This window comes from Haliotis asinina, chromosome 5 (genome assembly GCF_037392515.1).
Source record: "Haliotis asinina isolate JCU_RB_2024 chromosome 5, JCU_Hal_asi_v2, whole genome shotgun sequence".
NCBI lineage: Eukaryota > Metazoa > Mollusca > Gastropoda > Lepetellida > Haliotidae > Haliotis > Haliotis asinina.
The window spans coordinates 53,868,854-53,886,828 of NC_090284.1; the positions used below are offsets into that span (position 1 = coordinate 53,868,854).

Consider the following 17,975-nt stretch of genomic DNA (forward strand, 5'->3'; position numbering starts at 1 on the left):
GCCTTTCATTTCGAAGACTGAATGGATTTTCCATCAATCCTGATTAGCACATTGACATTTCTGGTGTTCCTTTTACAATGGCTCATTCAGATGGAACATCATGAAAGAACATCAAATGCGGTTTGCAAGAAGAACTTTAAACAGGAGTGTTTGGTCCTTCACAGCCTACTAGCAGAGAAGGGAATGCTGGCTCTTCATATAGTTAATGGAATGGCAAAATTGCAAATATGCAGAAAGCGAACTGCTTCAATTTTTTTTAGACTTAGGTGATATGTATGGAGATAAATTGAACTGACTGCATTAGAGTTAATGTTGTTTGGGACAGGCATGTCAGGCAAGAGTCAGTCAACGTAGGGGAGCGAACCAAAGATTATCGTCAGTGGTGCAAGAAGTCAAGAAGATAAAAACACATCACTACCAAGACATTGGGACAAATCAGCTGTCGTCTCAGCAATTCTAGTCTTGTCACACATACGAACAAACAATGGAGTTCTGTTGGTCCAGCCATGCTACCTGTTGGTAAGCCTGAAGCACACCAAGTTACATTTGTAGTTCTTAGGACGTCCTGACTTGTCTTAAAAACGATTCTCGTTTGATCATAAACAGTTGTCAGTATGTCTACCTTATCTGTGCCTCATCCCCAGACAGTTGGTATTATGTATAGACTGGGAAGAAATGCGCCTCCACCCCCTGTGAGCAACGTTCAAACCCGTCCTTAGTCAGTTTATATCCGTTCTGAATTAGACCTACCACGTTCGTAATATGCACTACCGAGTTCTAACTCAACCAGCTCGTATTCAGATACTTCTTCATGTTCGAACTACTTTCTACCTCTGATTCTAGCGTATACAGTGGTAATAGCAGACATATCCTGGTTTGATTTCTATAAGTACCCAGCCCATTCTTATTTCCGTTATCAGTTTCAAGATGGAACATCAACATCACCATGCCTCCACAGAAAAAATAGGGTGGACCAAGACAGACATCTTATTTAATGAAGTCGTGATGCATTCAAGAATTTTATCAAACATGGGTGGGGCGATTCTCAAGAAATTGTAGGAGGACTCATGGTCATCAAGGCGGAGATCCTCTATCAGTTGATGAAATGTTCCACAGCCATTGGCCTCTCAGGTTAAAGCCAGTTTCTCACCCAACAAGTTCTTGTTTGTTTCCTCCTTTTTTGCTCTACCAACCCATTGTACTTTTGTTCTGCTTCCAATAAAAATTGCAGGAAATAAGCATTCAGCATGTGGAGAGCTGCAAATTTGTTCATGTTTAATAGGCAGAAATCTTTACCCCAAATGGAGAACATATCAAAAATGCATGTCTGCCTACCCTACCTTGTCATATCTTTATACACACAGTGTTGAAATAGTAAGACCTGTGTGAGACCTACATAAACGCACTAACGTGTAGAACATGATCAGAATCCATTGCGCTGTTTTATAGTCTGGCAGAAAATGTTTCAGAACGGTGTTTGGTAACTTTACTTAAACTATAAGTGCTATCCGTTTCCAATTTGGTATGAGACTCTATAATTCTTCTACCATTGATGATTTTAATTGTCATAATTTATCACTCCATAATAAGAATAAGAAAGTTGTTTATAAGAACTGTCATTATTTAAAGTCACAACAATACCTCACATGTCAAGGGTGTTGAGCTACTAACCGGAACAGCGACCCGGTCATGCAAATAGGTCACACGTCAAGTCCTTACATTATGCCCGGAAGACCATGTCACGTGACTTAAAGCACGTGCATTGCAAAAAGTGCACACACATTACACATAATGTCCACATCCAATTTGTCGGCTGACGCAAAAGACATTATTAGAAAAATCTATAATTATTTCTAACGAGAAAGTGAAAGGGGCCGTCCATTTGTAGCTCCTTAAAAGTATTTCAAACGGACCCAACATATTATACCTTGGATCTCTCAAAGGGCATGGTGAGTGGAATTATCCATGCCTCGTCTACGGACATTCCAGGGACCATCTCAAAAGTTGGTAGGAAATTAAAACGGGATAGTTTTGATCAAAGGCTTGTCAGGGACACAATTAGAAACCTAACACGTCAAAATGAGCATGTGTCGATACGGTGATTGAAACAAATCCTTGCTCAAGACCACCAGCTTGATGTCTCTCGTTATACTATTTGCAAATTGTTCACGAAATTAGGTTACAAATATAAAAGTGTTCAGCGGATAAAACTTGCCAAGGCTGTACGGAGTGACATCATAAAATCAAGATTAAATTACTTGAGAACAATTAGAAAAAAATCGCACTGATTGTTTCGAACCGGTGTATCTAGACAAGGCATGGGTAAATGTCTCCCGTACAACATCTTACCAATGGTAGCATCCTGACAGACAGGAGCCGAAGTCGAAGCTACCATCTGGTAGAGGACAGAGACTTATAATTCTGCATGCTGGCTCACACAAAGAATTTCTGCCTGGGTCTGAGTTGGTATTTAAATCTAAGTCCACCGAAGAGATAGACTGCCATACGGAAATGAACGGTGCTGTCTTTACACAGCATGTGGAAGAACAACTGATCACACACCTTCCAGAAAAGTCCTTGGTAGTCATGGACAAACTCCAACATCCAATTGTCGTAAAGCAGAGATCATTGAATGGCTTGACAGAAACAACATCGTAAGACCTGACAAAGCAACAAAACCAGTGTTGTATGAGCTTGTGTTAGAGCACAAACCACCACCTTCCTATGCCATCAGTTAGTGAGTTAGTGAGTTAGTATTTAACGTCACATCGGCAATGTCTCAGCCATATCGTGACGAGAACATTTAATACTGAAATGAAATACATGTATTGTATAAAAACCTGTCAGCGAAGGACAGTAAAACAACTAGAATATCACAAATGAGATTAAAACTAGTGTGGAAAGTTTAAAACTAATATCACTATTCGGACAATACAGTATAAAATCAGGCTATAGGTTGCCAGCAACTGAAGGTAAATCACCATACTAGGGACCATGGGGACTTACAGTGCCTTTGCTACCTGCATGGAGCCTAGTCGGATTTACATCATCCCCTCAGCTGTTAGCAATTTAGACATATCTAGCCAAAAATTAAAAATACAGATATACTACGACTAAGAACAGTGGAAAGTTTAAATTTACTGTGAATGTTTTTGGACTTACGTACCCTCTCAGGAGGACAATAATTTTACAATACTTCAACCCCCTTTGAGGGTACAGCCACCAACAATTCAAGTTACAAATCCAAACTTCCAATAATTAAAATACATCTATTTACACAACATAATTTCAAAATTCAACCAAAAAATCAATTTCTTTTAAAAAATCAATAATTAAATGAGACCTAACGCTGGTAAAAAGATCCTTAATTGTTTTAACTGTAAAATACTTATCCCTTGTGATGGAGAATTCAACACAGTCAAGCAGGATATGCTTGACTGTAACTCTCTCATCACAAGGGATACAAAATGGAGGATCCTCACCTTTTAAAAGGTATGAATGAGTATATCTAGTATGGCCAATACGACATCGTCTTAAAATAACCTCTTCAAATCTGGACTGACAACCCAAGTAGGTGTAACCAATATACGGTTTTATTTCATGTAATTTATTGATACCTACTTGGGTGTCCCACTTCTTCTGCATCAGACCACGGATATAAGATCTAATGGTGGCTTTGTAATCACTGTAAGGAATAAGAAGTGGTGTCACAGATTTGTTGAGTGCTGCCTTGGCAGCAAGATCAGCCATTGCGTTACCAGAAATGCCTACGTGGCTTGGTAACCAACAGAAGACGACGTCGTACTGGCCAGTAGCAAGATTATTATACAATTCAATTATTTCAATTAAAAGTGGATGTTTACATGATACATTTTTAATAGCTTGAAGGCAAGAAAGAGAATCAGAATAGATTATATATTGTTTACGTTTAGGGTGTCTTTGAATATATTTTAGAGCTGTTAATATGGCGTTAGCTTCAGCTGTAAAAATAGAACTATTATCTGGTAACCTAGAAGATATTGTTCTGGATCCAGTGACAGTGGCACAAGCGACTGCGCCACCGTCCTTGGACCCATCTGTAAATAAGGATTTATAATTGCTATATTTATGTTTCAGTTGATTATATTCTTGTTTATACTGTAATTCATTCGTTTCTGATTTTTTAAGTGATGTTAATGTTAGGTCAACATGTGGCCTAACCAACTGCCAAGGAGGAGAAGAAAGAAGACGGGAAGGAGCTATATGGTTCAGCTCAATGCTGGAAGCAGCAAGAAATGGCTTAATTCTGAGCCCAAGAGGCGGGACAAGAGAAGACTTTTTGTTGTATAAATCCTCATAAAGGGGATTGAACACACAGTTATATGCAGGGTTAGATTCATTAGAGTATAATTTAGTTATGTACTGTAAAGCTAACTTTATACGGCGCTCCTCAAGAGATGGTTCATCAGCCTCAACGTAGAGACTGTCAATAGGTGAAGTTCTAAAAGATCCAAGACAAAGTCTTAGACCTTGATGATGGACAGAATCAAGAGGTTTAAGATTGCTTTTGCAGGCTCCACCATAGACGATTGAGCCATAATCGAGTTTGGAACGAACGAGTGATCGATAGAGATGGAGAAGGGTAGCTTGATCCCCTCCCCATTTTGAATTTGAAACCACTTTCAACAAGTCAAGTGCTTTCAGGCATTTAGTTTTAAGTGATTTAATATGTGGTAAAAAGGTTAAATGTGAATCAAAGATAAGACCCAAGAACTTGGCTTCCTTCACAACTTTAATGGGCGCCCCATCTAGAGATAGTTCAGGGTCTTTATGTGGTTTGTATTTACGACAAAAATGTATGCAGTTAGTTTTTGATTTAGAAAATTTAAAACCGTTTTCAAGACACCATTTATTTATCTTGTTTAAACACAACTGCAATTGCCGCTCAATGGTATGCATATTTTTACCACGACAAGAAATATTAAAATCCACAAATAACGATCCATCAATTGAATCATGTAAAACTTTCGATAAACTGTTGACCTTGATGCTAAAAAGAGTAACAGACAAAATACTGCCTTGTGGAACACCCTGATCCTGATTGTAATGATCAGACAGGGTTGAACCCAACACGGACCTGGAATTGTCTGTTATTTAAAAATTTGGCTATAAATTCAGGCAAACGACCTCGTAACCCGAAGTCATGTAAATCTCTTAAAATGCCATATTTCCAAGTGGTGTCATATGCCTTCTCAAGATCAAAAAAGACAGACACAGCATGTTGTTTATTTATCAGTGCGTTTTTCACAAATGATTCTAAACGCACTAAGTGATCGACAGTACTCCTGTTTTTCCGGAAACCACACTGTATATCTGTTATAAGGCTATTTGTTTCCAAGTACCAAACAAGTCGATTATTTATCATGCGTTCCATGGTCTTGCAAACACAGCTAGTTAATGAAATCGGACGATAATTGGATGGATCCGTATGATCACGTCCAGGTTTAGGTATTGGTACTACTATGGCATCACGCCACGAAGAAGGAAATTTCCCGGAAGTCCAAATATCATCAAATATTGCTAAGAGCGTCTCTAAACAGGATTCTGGTAAATGCTTTAGGAGTTGATAATGTATGTTATCAGCTCCAGTAGCAGTGTCATGAGCTTGATCAAGAGCAGTGTGGAGTTCATGAATAGAAAACGTTTCGTTATAATCTTCCCCGTTATCAGAATTGAAATTAATAGTTTTCTTTTCTTGTTGTTGTTGATATTGCTGAAATTTAGGTACATAATTAGAAGAGGAAGAATGTTTAGCAAGAGTTTCGCCCAGTTTATTAGCAATATCTGATTTATCAGTAAGTAACTGATCGCCATGTTTAAGATGATGGACAGTAGATTTAGTACCTTTACCCTTAATTTTCTGGACCATGTTCCATACCTTGGACATGGGTGTCCGAGAATTTATTTTGGACACATAATTTTGCCAAGATTGGCGTTTGTTCTGTTTAAAGGTACGCCGTGCTTTAGCATTTAAAATTTTAAATTTATTTAAATTATGCACCATAGGATGGCGACGGAAATAATGTTCTGCTTTTTTCCTTGCCTTCCTAGCTTGTTTGCACTCATCGTTGAACCATGGTTTTCTTATGTGTGGAACTACAGAGGACTTTGGTATACACTCATCAGATATGGAATTCAGTTCCTCAGAAAAGCATTTAATAGCATCGGGAACGTCAATAAAAAGTTCAGGTTTAAGTTTTTCAGCACACAGTGTTTGATATAAAGCCCAGTTAGCCTTTCTAAAATTTCGTCTTGATGATGTAGGAACATCGGATGGAGTTACAGCTTTTAACATAGTAGGAAAATGGTCACTTCCACAGAGGTCATCGTGGACTGACCATTCGAATTCATTTAGTAGTTCTGAAGTTGTCAATGATAAGTCAAGAGCAGAATAGGTCCCTGTACCAGGGTGTAAATATGTGTTGGAACCATCATTATAAATACATAAATCATTGTCAGAACAAAAGTCCTCCAACAATTTCCCTTTAGTGTTTGTAGTTACACTACCCCAGAGTGGGTTGTGCCCATTTAAATCTCCCATTATAATACAGGGCTTCGGGAGCTGATCATATAGAGCTTGAAGATCAGTTCTGGCAAACGTCGAAGATGGCGAAATATAAAGAGAGCATAGTAAACGCTACATGTAACGTAATTCTCACTGCAACAGCCTGCATATTAGTATTAAGTGAAACAGGGCTTTGAATAACGTTTTGTTTGACTAGAATGGATGATCCGCCAGTGGCCCGATCACCCGGAGGTGAAAAACAATTATATGAATTAAACTGACGAAAATTAAATGTATCTGTTTGTTTTAAATATGTCTCTTGGAGACATATCGCTGAAGGTGTAAAATCCTGGACTAATAGCTGTAATTCATGTAAATTAGTCCTCAGTCCTCTACAGTTCCACTGTACAATATTAGTGGAATAAACTATCTTTTGGGGGGATTTATTGGGGATCTACCCCGCACTCTTTTGGAGGGCGACAAGCTATGTGCCCTGGGATGGATGTGATCCGAAACATCCATTTCCTCAAGTGATCCAAACTTGTTAAACAATTTGATTTTATTATCTGACCCCTTTGGTGCTCGATTTGATTTCGAAGTTTCTGGCCTTGTCTTGAATTTCGATTTTACAGTTTGTTTATCATATCTGTCAGACTGTGAAGGAGTTGTAGTCGAAGGAGTTATAGTCTTTTGCGTAGACTGAGCTGTATCTGTCTGAGTAGACTGTTCTGAGATAGACTGTGGAAGATCAGGTGAGATAGACTCAGGAATATCTGAATGTACCCATGTGAGGTCAGTCTGACATGAGCTTGACGAAGTTAGTACTGGCGTAGTTGTTCCTTTGATAAGGTTTCAGATGTTTTTGTGACAGAGGCGTACGTTTCAGTGCGCTCAGTAGATTGTACAATCTTTCTTGCTTCAGCAAAACTGACATTCCTGGAGAATTTGACTTTATTAATTTCCATTTGCTTTTTCCAGATGGGACATTCTTTCGAAAATGATGAATGATTTCCTGAACAGTTTGCACATTTTTTTTGAATACTGTCACAATCTTCCGTTACATGTGTATTCTCAGCACAGTGAGCACATGTAACAGACAATGTGCAAGTATTAACACCATGTCCATACTTTTGACACTTAAAGCAGCGCAGGGGATTTGGAATATATATGTCAACATTGAGATTGCAGTAACCTGCTTTGATTGACTTTGGAGGTGTTGGAGCTGAAAATGAAAACAAATATGTATTGGTTTGGACAGTCTCATTATTTCTCCGTGTTGTAAAACGTTTGACGAAAGATACTCCTTGATCTTTCATCTCGGACATTATATCGAGCTCAGTCATGTCTGCTAGAAGACGCTCACGGTCTCGAACTATACCTTTGCTTGTATTCAGTGTTCTGTGGGCAGAAACTACTACCGGGACTCCGACAAACATATCAGTTGATAACAGGTTGGTAGCTTGTTGTTTTCTGCTACATTCAGTCAGCAGTGAACCTGATCGCAAACGTTTGATATCTTTCACCTCACCTGCAATGCCAGAGATGCCTTTTGAAATTGCAAAGGGATTTAATTTCAAAGGAGTCTTGTCAAGTGTTTCAATAATCAAAAAACGTGGCCAGTGATCAATTTGTACAGAGGGTCGATGCTGATCATCATTTTCCAATTGACGTTTGGTTTTTTGTTAGGAGTTTGGTAATCCATGATTACTGGTATATTGGTTCGTCATCCGAGCTCCCCACCCACCACGGAGTATCACAAGGACAATGCTAAAGCAAGCGGGCCTCCAGCTTGCAGCACCAAGGATACTCGAATGATATACTCCAGCAGAAGAATCAAAAGATTAATAATTCCACCAGATTGGCCCATGAGCCACCGCCTTCTGGCATAGGACTCTAGGCAAAGTTCAGAACAACATATTTCAAATTACAAATATTTTACACAATAACGCCAAGACCAAAGTACACCAATTCCAAATGATATTTGTGCAATGATAAATACAAGTATAATCCATGCACAGGGCTTGGCATGACCAGCCGATTGGTCGAACCGGGCCCATTCGACCACCCGTCTAGGTGAAGTAAGGGGCGAAGTGGTGTGTTGGACAAAGGAACGCTATTCCTGGAACCAATGTCCTCAACCACCAGCCTACCGTCCACCACCGACACGGGACGCAACCCACGGCAAACAGGTTGCCCAATTCGATCGCTCCTTGCGACCAGCAATGGGATGCTATGGACCAAAATGACCCGGGTCCACACGGGGGTTGGCAAGCTCAAGCTCAAGCACCCACCACGAGGAGGTGGCTTGCCACGGGTGCCTCCTATGCCATCATGTATTGGCAATTGAAAATGAGTACTGGAAACTAGATGGTATTAGTGAAGAGACCATCTCACCAATCTTAATACATCTAGGAGATGAATCAGAGACTGGCCTGTCCGAAGAAGAGATGCTTTGTGCTTGACAAATCTTGAAAAATTCGAGGAAAACAGGTTTGTGATCAACCCCCCAAAATACAAATCAAAGACCCACTTCAGTAATGTGTACATGCATAGTTTTACAGAAATATCATTAATGGACTGTGAATAAAGCCTAGAAAATAAACCTGTCCTCTAACTACTTCCAAGCTCAAAATATTTTCAGGGAAACTAAACAATCAAAATTCTACGGAAGTACAGAAGCGTACAGAAGCGTATTAGGGTCACGGTATTAGGGATGCTGATCATCATTTTCCAATTGACGTTTGGTTTTTTGTTAGGAGTTTGGTAATCCATGATTACTGGTATATTGGTTCGTCATCCGAGCTCCCCACCCACCACGGAGTATCACAAGGACAATGCTAAAGCAAGCGGGCCTCCAGCTTGCAGCACCAAGGATACTCGAATGATATACTCCAGCAGAAGAATCAAAAGATTAATAATTCCACCAGATTGGCCCATGAGCCACCGCCTTCTGGCATAGGACTCTAGGCAAAGTTCAGAACAACATATTTCAAATTACAAATATTTTACACAATAACGCCAAGACCAAAGTACACCAATTCCAAATGATATTTGTGCAATGATAAATACAAGTATAATCCATGCACAGGGCTTGGCATGACCAGCCGATTGGTCGAACCGGGCCCATTCGACCACCCGTCTAGGTGAAGTAAGGGGCGAAGTGGTGTGTTGGACAAAGGAACGCTATTCCTGGAACCAATGTCCTCAACCACCAGCCTACCGTCCTCCACCGACACGGGACGCAACCCACGGCAAACAGGTTGCCCAATTCGATCGCTCCTTGCGACCAGCAATGGGATGCTATGGACCAAAATGACCCGGGTCCACACGGGGGTTGGCAAGCTCAAGCTCCAGCACCCACCACGAGGAGGTGGCTTGCCACGGGTGCCTCCTATGCCATCATGTATTGGCAATTGAAAATGAGTACTGGAAACTAGATGGTATTAGTGAAGAGACCATCTCACCAATCTTAATACATCTAGGAGATGAATCAGAGACTGGCCTGTCCGAAGAAGAGATGCTTTGTGCTTGACAAATCTTGAAAAATTCGAGGAAAACAGGTTTGTGATCAACCCCCCAAAATACAAATCAAAGACCCACTTCAGTAATGTGTACATGCATAGTTTTACAGAAATATCATTAATGGACTGTGAATAAAGCCTAGAAAATAAACCTGTCCTCTAACTACTTCCAAGCTCAAAATATTTTCAGGGAAACTAAACAATCAAAATTCTACGGAAGTACAGAAGCGTACAGAAGCGTATTAGGGTCACGGTGAAAATTTTGTTTAGTCTCACTATCTCCTACGCGGAACTTACTATCACCTACGTAGGACTTACTATCTCCTACGTGGGACTTATGTCACATACGTAGGATTTACTATCTCCTACGTATGACTGATTATTACCTGCGTAGGACTCCTGCTGGAGATGCTCGATATATGTTAATATACATTAATCTGAATGGTCAACTTAATTCCCCCAGACACGGAAACCTTTTCGACTGATTCATTTACGTTTAGAGTCTACAGTTATGTGTTATATTTAACACTAGAGTCTACTATTCTTAATGTTTCATGTACTCTAAGAGTCTACGATTTCCTTCACCGTTAGACTCTTGTGTTCAATTATACTACCCATCAAAAGTTTAGGCTCACTAGTGTAAATGTAGCTGCATACTTCAATCAACATAAACATAATACATGTTGCATAAAACTTTCACGCACGCACGCACGCACGCACGCACACAGTGTGTATTAACAATACATTGCTGTCATAAATATGCATTGGCGTGCATTTCTATCTAGCGTCCTGCATAACCAAACATTTCTCAATTTAATAACCACACTTCATAATCCGAACCTTTAAAAGCATATATTAAGTACCACGTGGTAGTAAGTAAATCCTACGTAGGAGATACTAAGTTCTACGTGGGAGATATTAAGTCCTACGTAGGAGATAGTGACACCAAAATTGTTTTCGCCGTAGCGCTTCCGTAAAATTTTCCGTTATTTACATGTGCATGGAAAGACATCGCAATAACAATCTGAAAATATCATATAAATTATGTGACATATTTGATTTTCAGATGACCCCCTTCTGCCCTATACCGGTATTGACACCGTTAACTAATGTAAAATGCCCGTGCTTTAAGTCACGTGACATGATCTATCGAGCATAATGTAAGAATGTGACATGTGACCTGCATATTTGCATGACCGGGTCGCTGTTCCGGTTAGTAGCTCAACACCCTTGACATGTTAGGTATTGTTGTGACTTTAAATAATGACAGTTCTTATAAACAACTTTCTTATTATGGAGTGAAAAATTATGACAATTAAAATCATCAATGGTAGAAGAATTATAGAGTCTCATACCAAATTGGAAACGGATAGCACTTATAGTTTTAAAGTAAAGTTACCAAACACCGTCCTGAAACATTTTCTGCCAGACCATAGAACCGAGTACTGCAAACTTCTTAAGAACGGTTCATTTGGTTTTGATAATATTAATGTTTGCACGGAAAATCAAACTAAGAGCATGGATAATGTTATTTAATCAAATATTTTAGAAATGTAAATCTTTTCTTAACCATAACCCTGAAATTTATTTATCTGTACTGTGTTAAACATGTGACACCAAATGGATTGTTATATATATCAGTAGAAATTTAGTCCTCTGCTTTGTATGAGTAGTAAAACTACAATGACGGCCATCTTGGCGGCAATTTGTAATTCTGGGTGACATGAAATAAATCCATATAACATGCTGTCACTCTAGACGGAAACAGGAAACAAAAACAACGGATTCTAGTTACAAGAATAATGTAAACTTTCAATAAATAAATCATTACCACACATTTCCATGAAAAGCCGGAGAATCGTTAAAATCCCCTGTCTCAAAGAATAAGCTGTAAAACATATTACCACTGCATGACCATACAAAATTACTTGTTTTGTGCCCGAGCCACCGGTCTAGAAGAGACAAGTGTCAAAAAACATCAAAAGTATCAATATTGGATGTAAATGGAAACATTCGGCGTTATTTTTTATGTACATTTAAGTGCCGAGAAGGCAATACACGACAATTCAAGATGGCGGCCAAAATGGCGGACATTTTGATTTTTTTTCAAAAACAAAAATATGTCCAATAATTTCTACATCCTTTAGCAATAATCAAAAGTCAAAATGAAAGTGATCAGATTGATAGTGGTAAAACTATCCATCATAAATGTGAGGTTTTGTTGGGCAGCAAACCAAATGTCATGAAAATGCTCACAACATAAAATGACCTGTGAAAAATAGCTGATACCACAATCTGAGTATTATAGGCCTTTTCATGAGCCCAAGACATCATACTAACTGAAAATAGTGTCAAACCAAATCAGTACTGGGGAGGCTACGACATCAAAATTTTCAGCTGCCTCCTCCTGGACTACACTGTTCGCGTCCTGTTTACACGTAAATTACGCACTTGGCACGCAATGTACGACCGAAAATGGTGCGGATTGTCACGCTATCACATGACACAATATTAACGTCTAGGTCAGGTATTGTTGGCGCAGTGTCTACAGGCAGTCAACGACACGGTACGCACGACGCGCATATTTCCAGGACGGGCATGCGTTGCCACAGCTACTTTGGCCATGGGTGAAGCAGTCGTGGTAAATTTGGTCCTGCTTTGTCCCGCTTGACGTCACGCTATAACAATAGCAGACATCAGCCCCAGCTTCACGCACTGCTGTGGAACTACAAGATGTTGAACACCAGAGAACAGGCGTCTGTCCACGAGAAAGATACAAGAGGCTATACAGTATGATCCACCTACTTGTTTGTGATTGTGGAGAAGTTAACCCCTGATTTTGAGAAGACCACATTTATTACAGAACTGCTGGCCACTAGTAATTCTTATGCAAGTATACAGTACAGCTTCGGAGGTGACGTTAATACAATCTGGAAGTTCTTACTAGAGGTCAGCAAAGCCATCATTGAGGTCTACAAGCACGAAGTTCTCACGTGCCCCCAAACTGATGAGGAGTGGAAGGAGGTTGCTGAAGGTTGAAGGTACAGATGAAATTTCCACAACTGTGTGGGGGCTGTGCATGGCAAGCGCATTGCTAAGAAGTCACCCTAAGCTGGATCTCTGTCTTGTGTGTGCGTGTGCGTGTGCGTGTGCGTGTGCGTGTGCGTGTGCGTGTGCGTGTGTGTGTGCGTGTGCGTGTACGTCTGCGCGTGCGTGTGCGTGTGCGTGCGCGTGTTTCATCCCATTTTGGCGTTGTTCCTTGGCGCTTATCACTAGTCGTTATATTATAACAAGTCCCGCAGGCCCACTTCAGAAGTTAGAAGGCGTGAACTTTGCGCGACAATGTCGCATACAATACATAACCAAAGAAGGGCTGGAAATTGACACGTCTTGACACGCACCGCCCGAAGTGTTTCCGAGTAGGCAGCCAATTTTCAGCACTAGTTCACTCAAGTCGCACGAAGATTTTTTGTATCAGAAATTTTGAACATTTCAAAATTTTCTTTGCGAATTGGAACGCAGCCCCGTGCAATTTATGCAAATTTTACAACGGTTTTGGCCGAGTTTACCCAATGACACGCAAAATGTCGTATCAGTGAGGGAGGAAAATATTCGTGCAAGTGTCAGGGTGGCTACAGAAACGCCATAAAATGTTAATCATTTGGGACTCTCCTACTTGAGATCTATTAAGGTCGGTCTAGTTTATCTATTTAAAAACTAACAAACGTATTACAGCTACCGCTGGTGTTTACACGTCTTCACGACATCCTAGTATACTAGCCGCTGTTCGGAGCTGACCTCAAATGCGACCCTGAAGGTCCGGGGTAGAATGGGCCTTCAGCAACCCATGCTTGACATAAAAGAGGCCTGTGCGTGTCGTAAGAGGCGACTAACGGGTTCGAGTGTTCAGACTTGACTTGGCTGACACATGTCATCGGCTCCCAATTGCGCAGATCGATGCTCATGTTGATCACTGGATTGTCTGGTAAAGACTCGATTATTTACAGATCGCCGCCATATAGCTGGAATATTCCTCAGCATGGCGTAAAACTAAACTCACTCACTCACCCCGAATGCACTGACTGTAGCATCAGTAGAGAGCGAGCGAGTGTGGGTCTACGCCGCTTTTAGCAATATTCAAGCAATATCACGACGATTGACAAAATAATGGTTATCACACAATGTACCCATGTAGTAAATCGAACCCAGGTCTCCTGCGTGACGAGCGAACACTTTAACCCACCACCCCAGTAACAACAAAAAAATAGGAGCAGTGTCCTTTGGCCATGCGTTGGTTCAAACGGTTTCATTGCTTGCCTTAAATATTTTCAAGGTAAGACAAATACCTCAAGAAAGAATATGACGTGCCCCAACGCTATAACGACGGATTCAGCGATGGATTATCCAACACCGACACCTACAGACCCTCAACCCAAAATTTAACCCAGAGTTACCACCCCACTATCGGGTCAGTTATTCGAAATCAAAAATTACTTAAACGACGTACCAAAAGAATTCGGTATTCCAGTTCCGCATTCCCAGCGGATAGCAAAGAAAATCTTACTCGCTTGTAAACACTAAGACCAACAGCGTTGTATTTTTCCCTTTGCAGTTATTAGACCATCGGATGACCGAATACTACATATCATTATGACAATGGTGCTTGCTGCAGCTACCACAATGACTGACCTGTAAGTAGTTAAGTTTATAGATCTTTTATTCCCATAAAACATACAGCACATTTGGAACGTTACACATTTTAACACTGCTGTTCCGGGATTTCGAAGACATTTATGTATCTAATGGATCAGCCACACTGTTATACCTCCTTCTGTAGACATGAATATTGTGCTTCAGCCATGGAAAACTTGCCTTTTCTTGAAGTTCCTTGCTTGCCACAATATCTGTATCAAATCCTTTGCTCGAAAAAAGATTCTGTACATACTCTAAGGGTCTGTTGTTGACGTGTTGGAGGCCCGTCTGACCAGGTACTGCCCAGCTCAGAACTACGCCTTTCCTTGCGTGACGCACAACGTTGTCAAAGTAGACGTCTTCATACTTAGCTGGAATATGTTCTGCCACCTCCAGACTTATCACCCAGTCGTATAACGGAAGGCCGTACAGAGGTACCGTTAGATCAGCAAACTGAACTACTCCACCGCTTGTTTCCCGCGCATAGGGAGCGCCATCATAAGCATCGTATGCACGAAGTTGATGGGTAGCATCTAGAAACTTCTTGTAGTCGCCCGGACCATCCCCGAAACTAGCAACGGTTTGATTTATAAAGAAATGTGAAAGCTGAATTGCCAGAGGTTTGTCAGACATGTATTGCCCACTTGTGGGTTCACTTGATTGTTTGCACCACCCTCCAGAAACGGAAACAGAAGTCTGTTGGAGGGAAATAAACAAAACTCAAGTTATTGATACACAAAATATTCATTGACTGTCACTAACATTTTCTTACACATTGACGTACATGTATTTGTAAATCCATTGTGTGAATGGACTTTTTGGGTGATAGAAAAAACGAAGAGTTTCACTTTTAACTTTTTATCTCTGCTTGATGTGGGCTGAAGTATACCTGACAACATTCCCTATTAACTGGTGGAGAAGGTTCAACTCAATCACTGGTTCAAATCAACTATATAGTCAAGGAAATGATTTGGACCCAGTGTGAGAAACAGTTTCCAAACTTTGCGTGTGTGATTTAAAAGTGCATTATAACTTATTAAGTCGGAGAATGATATACAAAATGACCCCAAGAGCCAGTCGGGCCGGTGACTGTGAGGATATACTGGCCTGGGTGGATATTTACTACTTGTACTACTTATTTACCTGCAACACCGGTTACGCAAAGTCGTAACAGGTCGTCATAAAATATCGTGGTGTACACGAGATACATCCGAAATTTGGTTTGTCAATAAAGATTCTGAACGAATTCAGGCAGATAGAACACCCTTATTATGAGATCTGGTAGATCAATCCTCCTGATGTCAACCACTGGATTATCCGGTCCAGACCGGAGTATTTACAGACAGGTGCCACATAGTTCGAATATGACCGCATGCGGCACTAAAATGTCAACAAAACCAGATAAAAGGTCTCTCAGACCTGTTCTCCCCAGTGAATTGGTTTCGTAGAGAAAAGTTACTCAGACATTTGCAAGAACGCATAACCTTACCTTATTAGATTTTGAAGTGATTTCCACCGTTTCACAACTCATCATCGCCAGTTCCCTCCTTGCATTGTTCAGTATCTCTGACAACTTATTCCTCTGTTTTCTTAACCGATCGGCTACCACGAGACCACCTTGACCGGCTGCCGTGAAAGCACCTTGGACTACTGACCGTTGGACTACTGCAGCTTGCATAACATTGGTCCTTTGAGCCATGGGAATCCTAGTGGAAACGAAACCGACGATGGCCAGCACAGAAAGAGCCAAAGATACTATCACCAGAATCCTTTGTTGCAACATGGCGGGTTTGTAGCTGGAATGAACCACATGTCGTCAAGGGTCGTTTCCCTCTGGATAATGCAATTATACAATTATTATCATTATATTTTGTGCCAAGTGTAGCGAGCAATGTCACAAATATTTGTTGTTGCAACGTTTTGGTTTGTAGTTCACACGATCCCGTTAGTCGCCTCTTACGGCACGCATGAGTTGCTGGAGGTCATTTCTACCCCGGACTTTCACGGGTCTTTCACACTTTTACATACGAATCGTGAGTCTGGTATTTTTGTCTGGGCGTGCGCCCTACTCTCCGTGCCACGAATTCCACCAAGTGCACTTGGAATACGAATAGGGGCCTAAACTAGTCTACGACTCCATTAGTCCTTTGCAAACCCTAAGCCCGCGATTGTGCATCTGAGAAAATACTAGACGAGCCCTCGGAGGGTCTGTCTAGATAACTATACAATTAGGAGATAAACATCATGTGTTGGCCAATTTCCGGGTGTTATTGAGTATTTGAAGCACGGGAATGCATTTGGAACCGACGGCGTCACGGGAATGCATTTGGAACCGACGGCGTCAGCCGGAGGTTTCAAATGAAATATTCCCGTGCTTCAAATACTCAATAACACCCGGAAATTGGCCAACACATGATGTTTATCGACATTGTAAACAAAAAAGTTAACCAAAGGGGTTTTACTGTCTGCACTCGTTTACATCGAGTATGAGTACAGCAGTAAAGTGTCATCAGCTGGCCGTTTCAGCTGGTTCCCATGGTAGCATCTGGAGTTGCTCATTTTTGACGTCATTCTAACTTTATGTCACAATATGATTTGAATGACGTCACCACTGTTGATGCCACAACAAAACAATTGTTTACGTGTAAATACGCAGTGAATAGTCTTGCAGTTTCCGGGAATCTAATACCATTTGATCATGTTTTTCAACCAATCAGATTACAGAACACAGTGACTTTTGGTTTACAATTGGGACAAAACTAGACTGTTTGCTGTGGACTATGGAAAGAGTCTGTGGACTTGTACTTCAAGCGGTGACGATGTGTTGTGGAGGTTTGGTTTCTGTATGCGCGATTCTAGCTTTCTGTATTGGTCCTAGACTACATAGAGCAGTGCTCTGCTTTGTCGACAGATCGAATCACCACTATGGAACTACTTATTGTCATAGTGAAAATAATATGAACGTAGCGAAGAGAGCAGTCTAATGTTAAGTTTTTGATAAGAATCATGCGATTGACGGTTACAGATTCAAATGCACGAACTTGAGTTTGTTGATATACTGGTCAAACTGAGTGTTTACGACGCTCTTGTTGTGAACTTTGTTCATGTGTTTCCAACATTATGAAATGTGCAACACGTCATATTTGGGATTGCACTTTCTTAGTTTCCATTTGTGGAAGTTGTGGTGGCTGAGCGGACTAGGCGGCTGACTGTGTGCT

General features: G+C 40.8%; 2 protein-coding genes across 2 annotated transcripts in view; both read right to left on the bottom strand.

The window, feature by feature from the left end:
* The window catches only part of LOC137284830 (caspase-7-like), a 654,824-nt gene that overhangs the window by 495,100 nt on the left and 141,749 nt on the right, over nucleotides 1-17,975 (bottom strand). The window lies entirely within an intron of this gene.
* LOC137284724 (uncharacterized) lies at nucleotides 14,771-16,540 on the bottom strand. Its single transcript, XM_067816644.1, has 2 exons — nucleotides 16,247-16,540; nucleotides 14,771-15,453 (listed from the first exon to the last, which is right to left on the bottom strand). Exons 1-2 carry the CDS (start codon nucleotides 16,538-16,540, stop codon nucleotides 14,857-14,859), a joined length of 891 nt encoding a protein of 296 aa, XP_067672745.1. The 3' UTR covers nucleotides 14,771-14,856.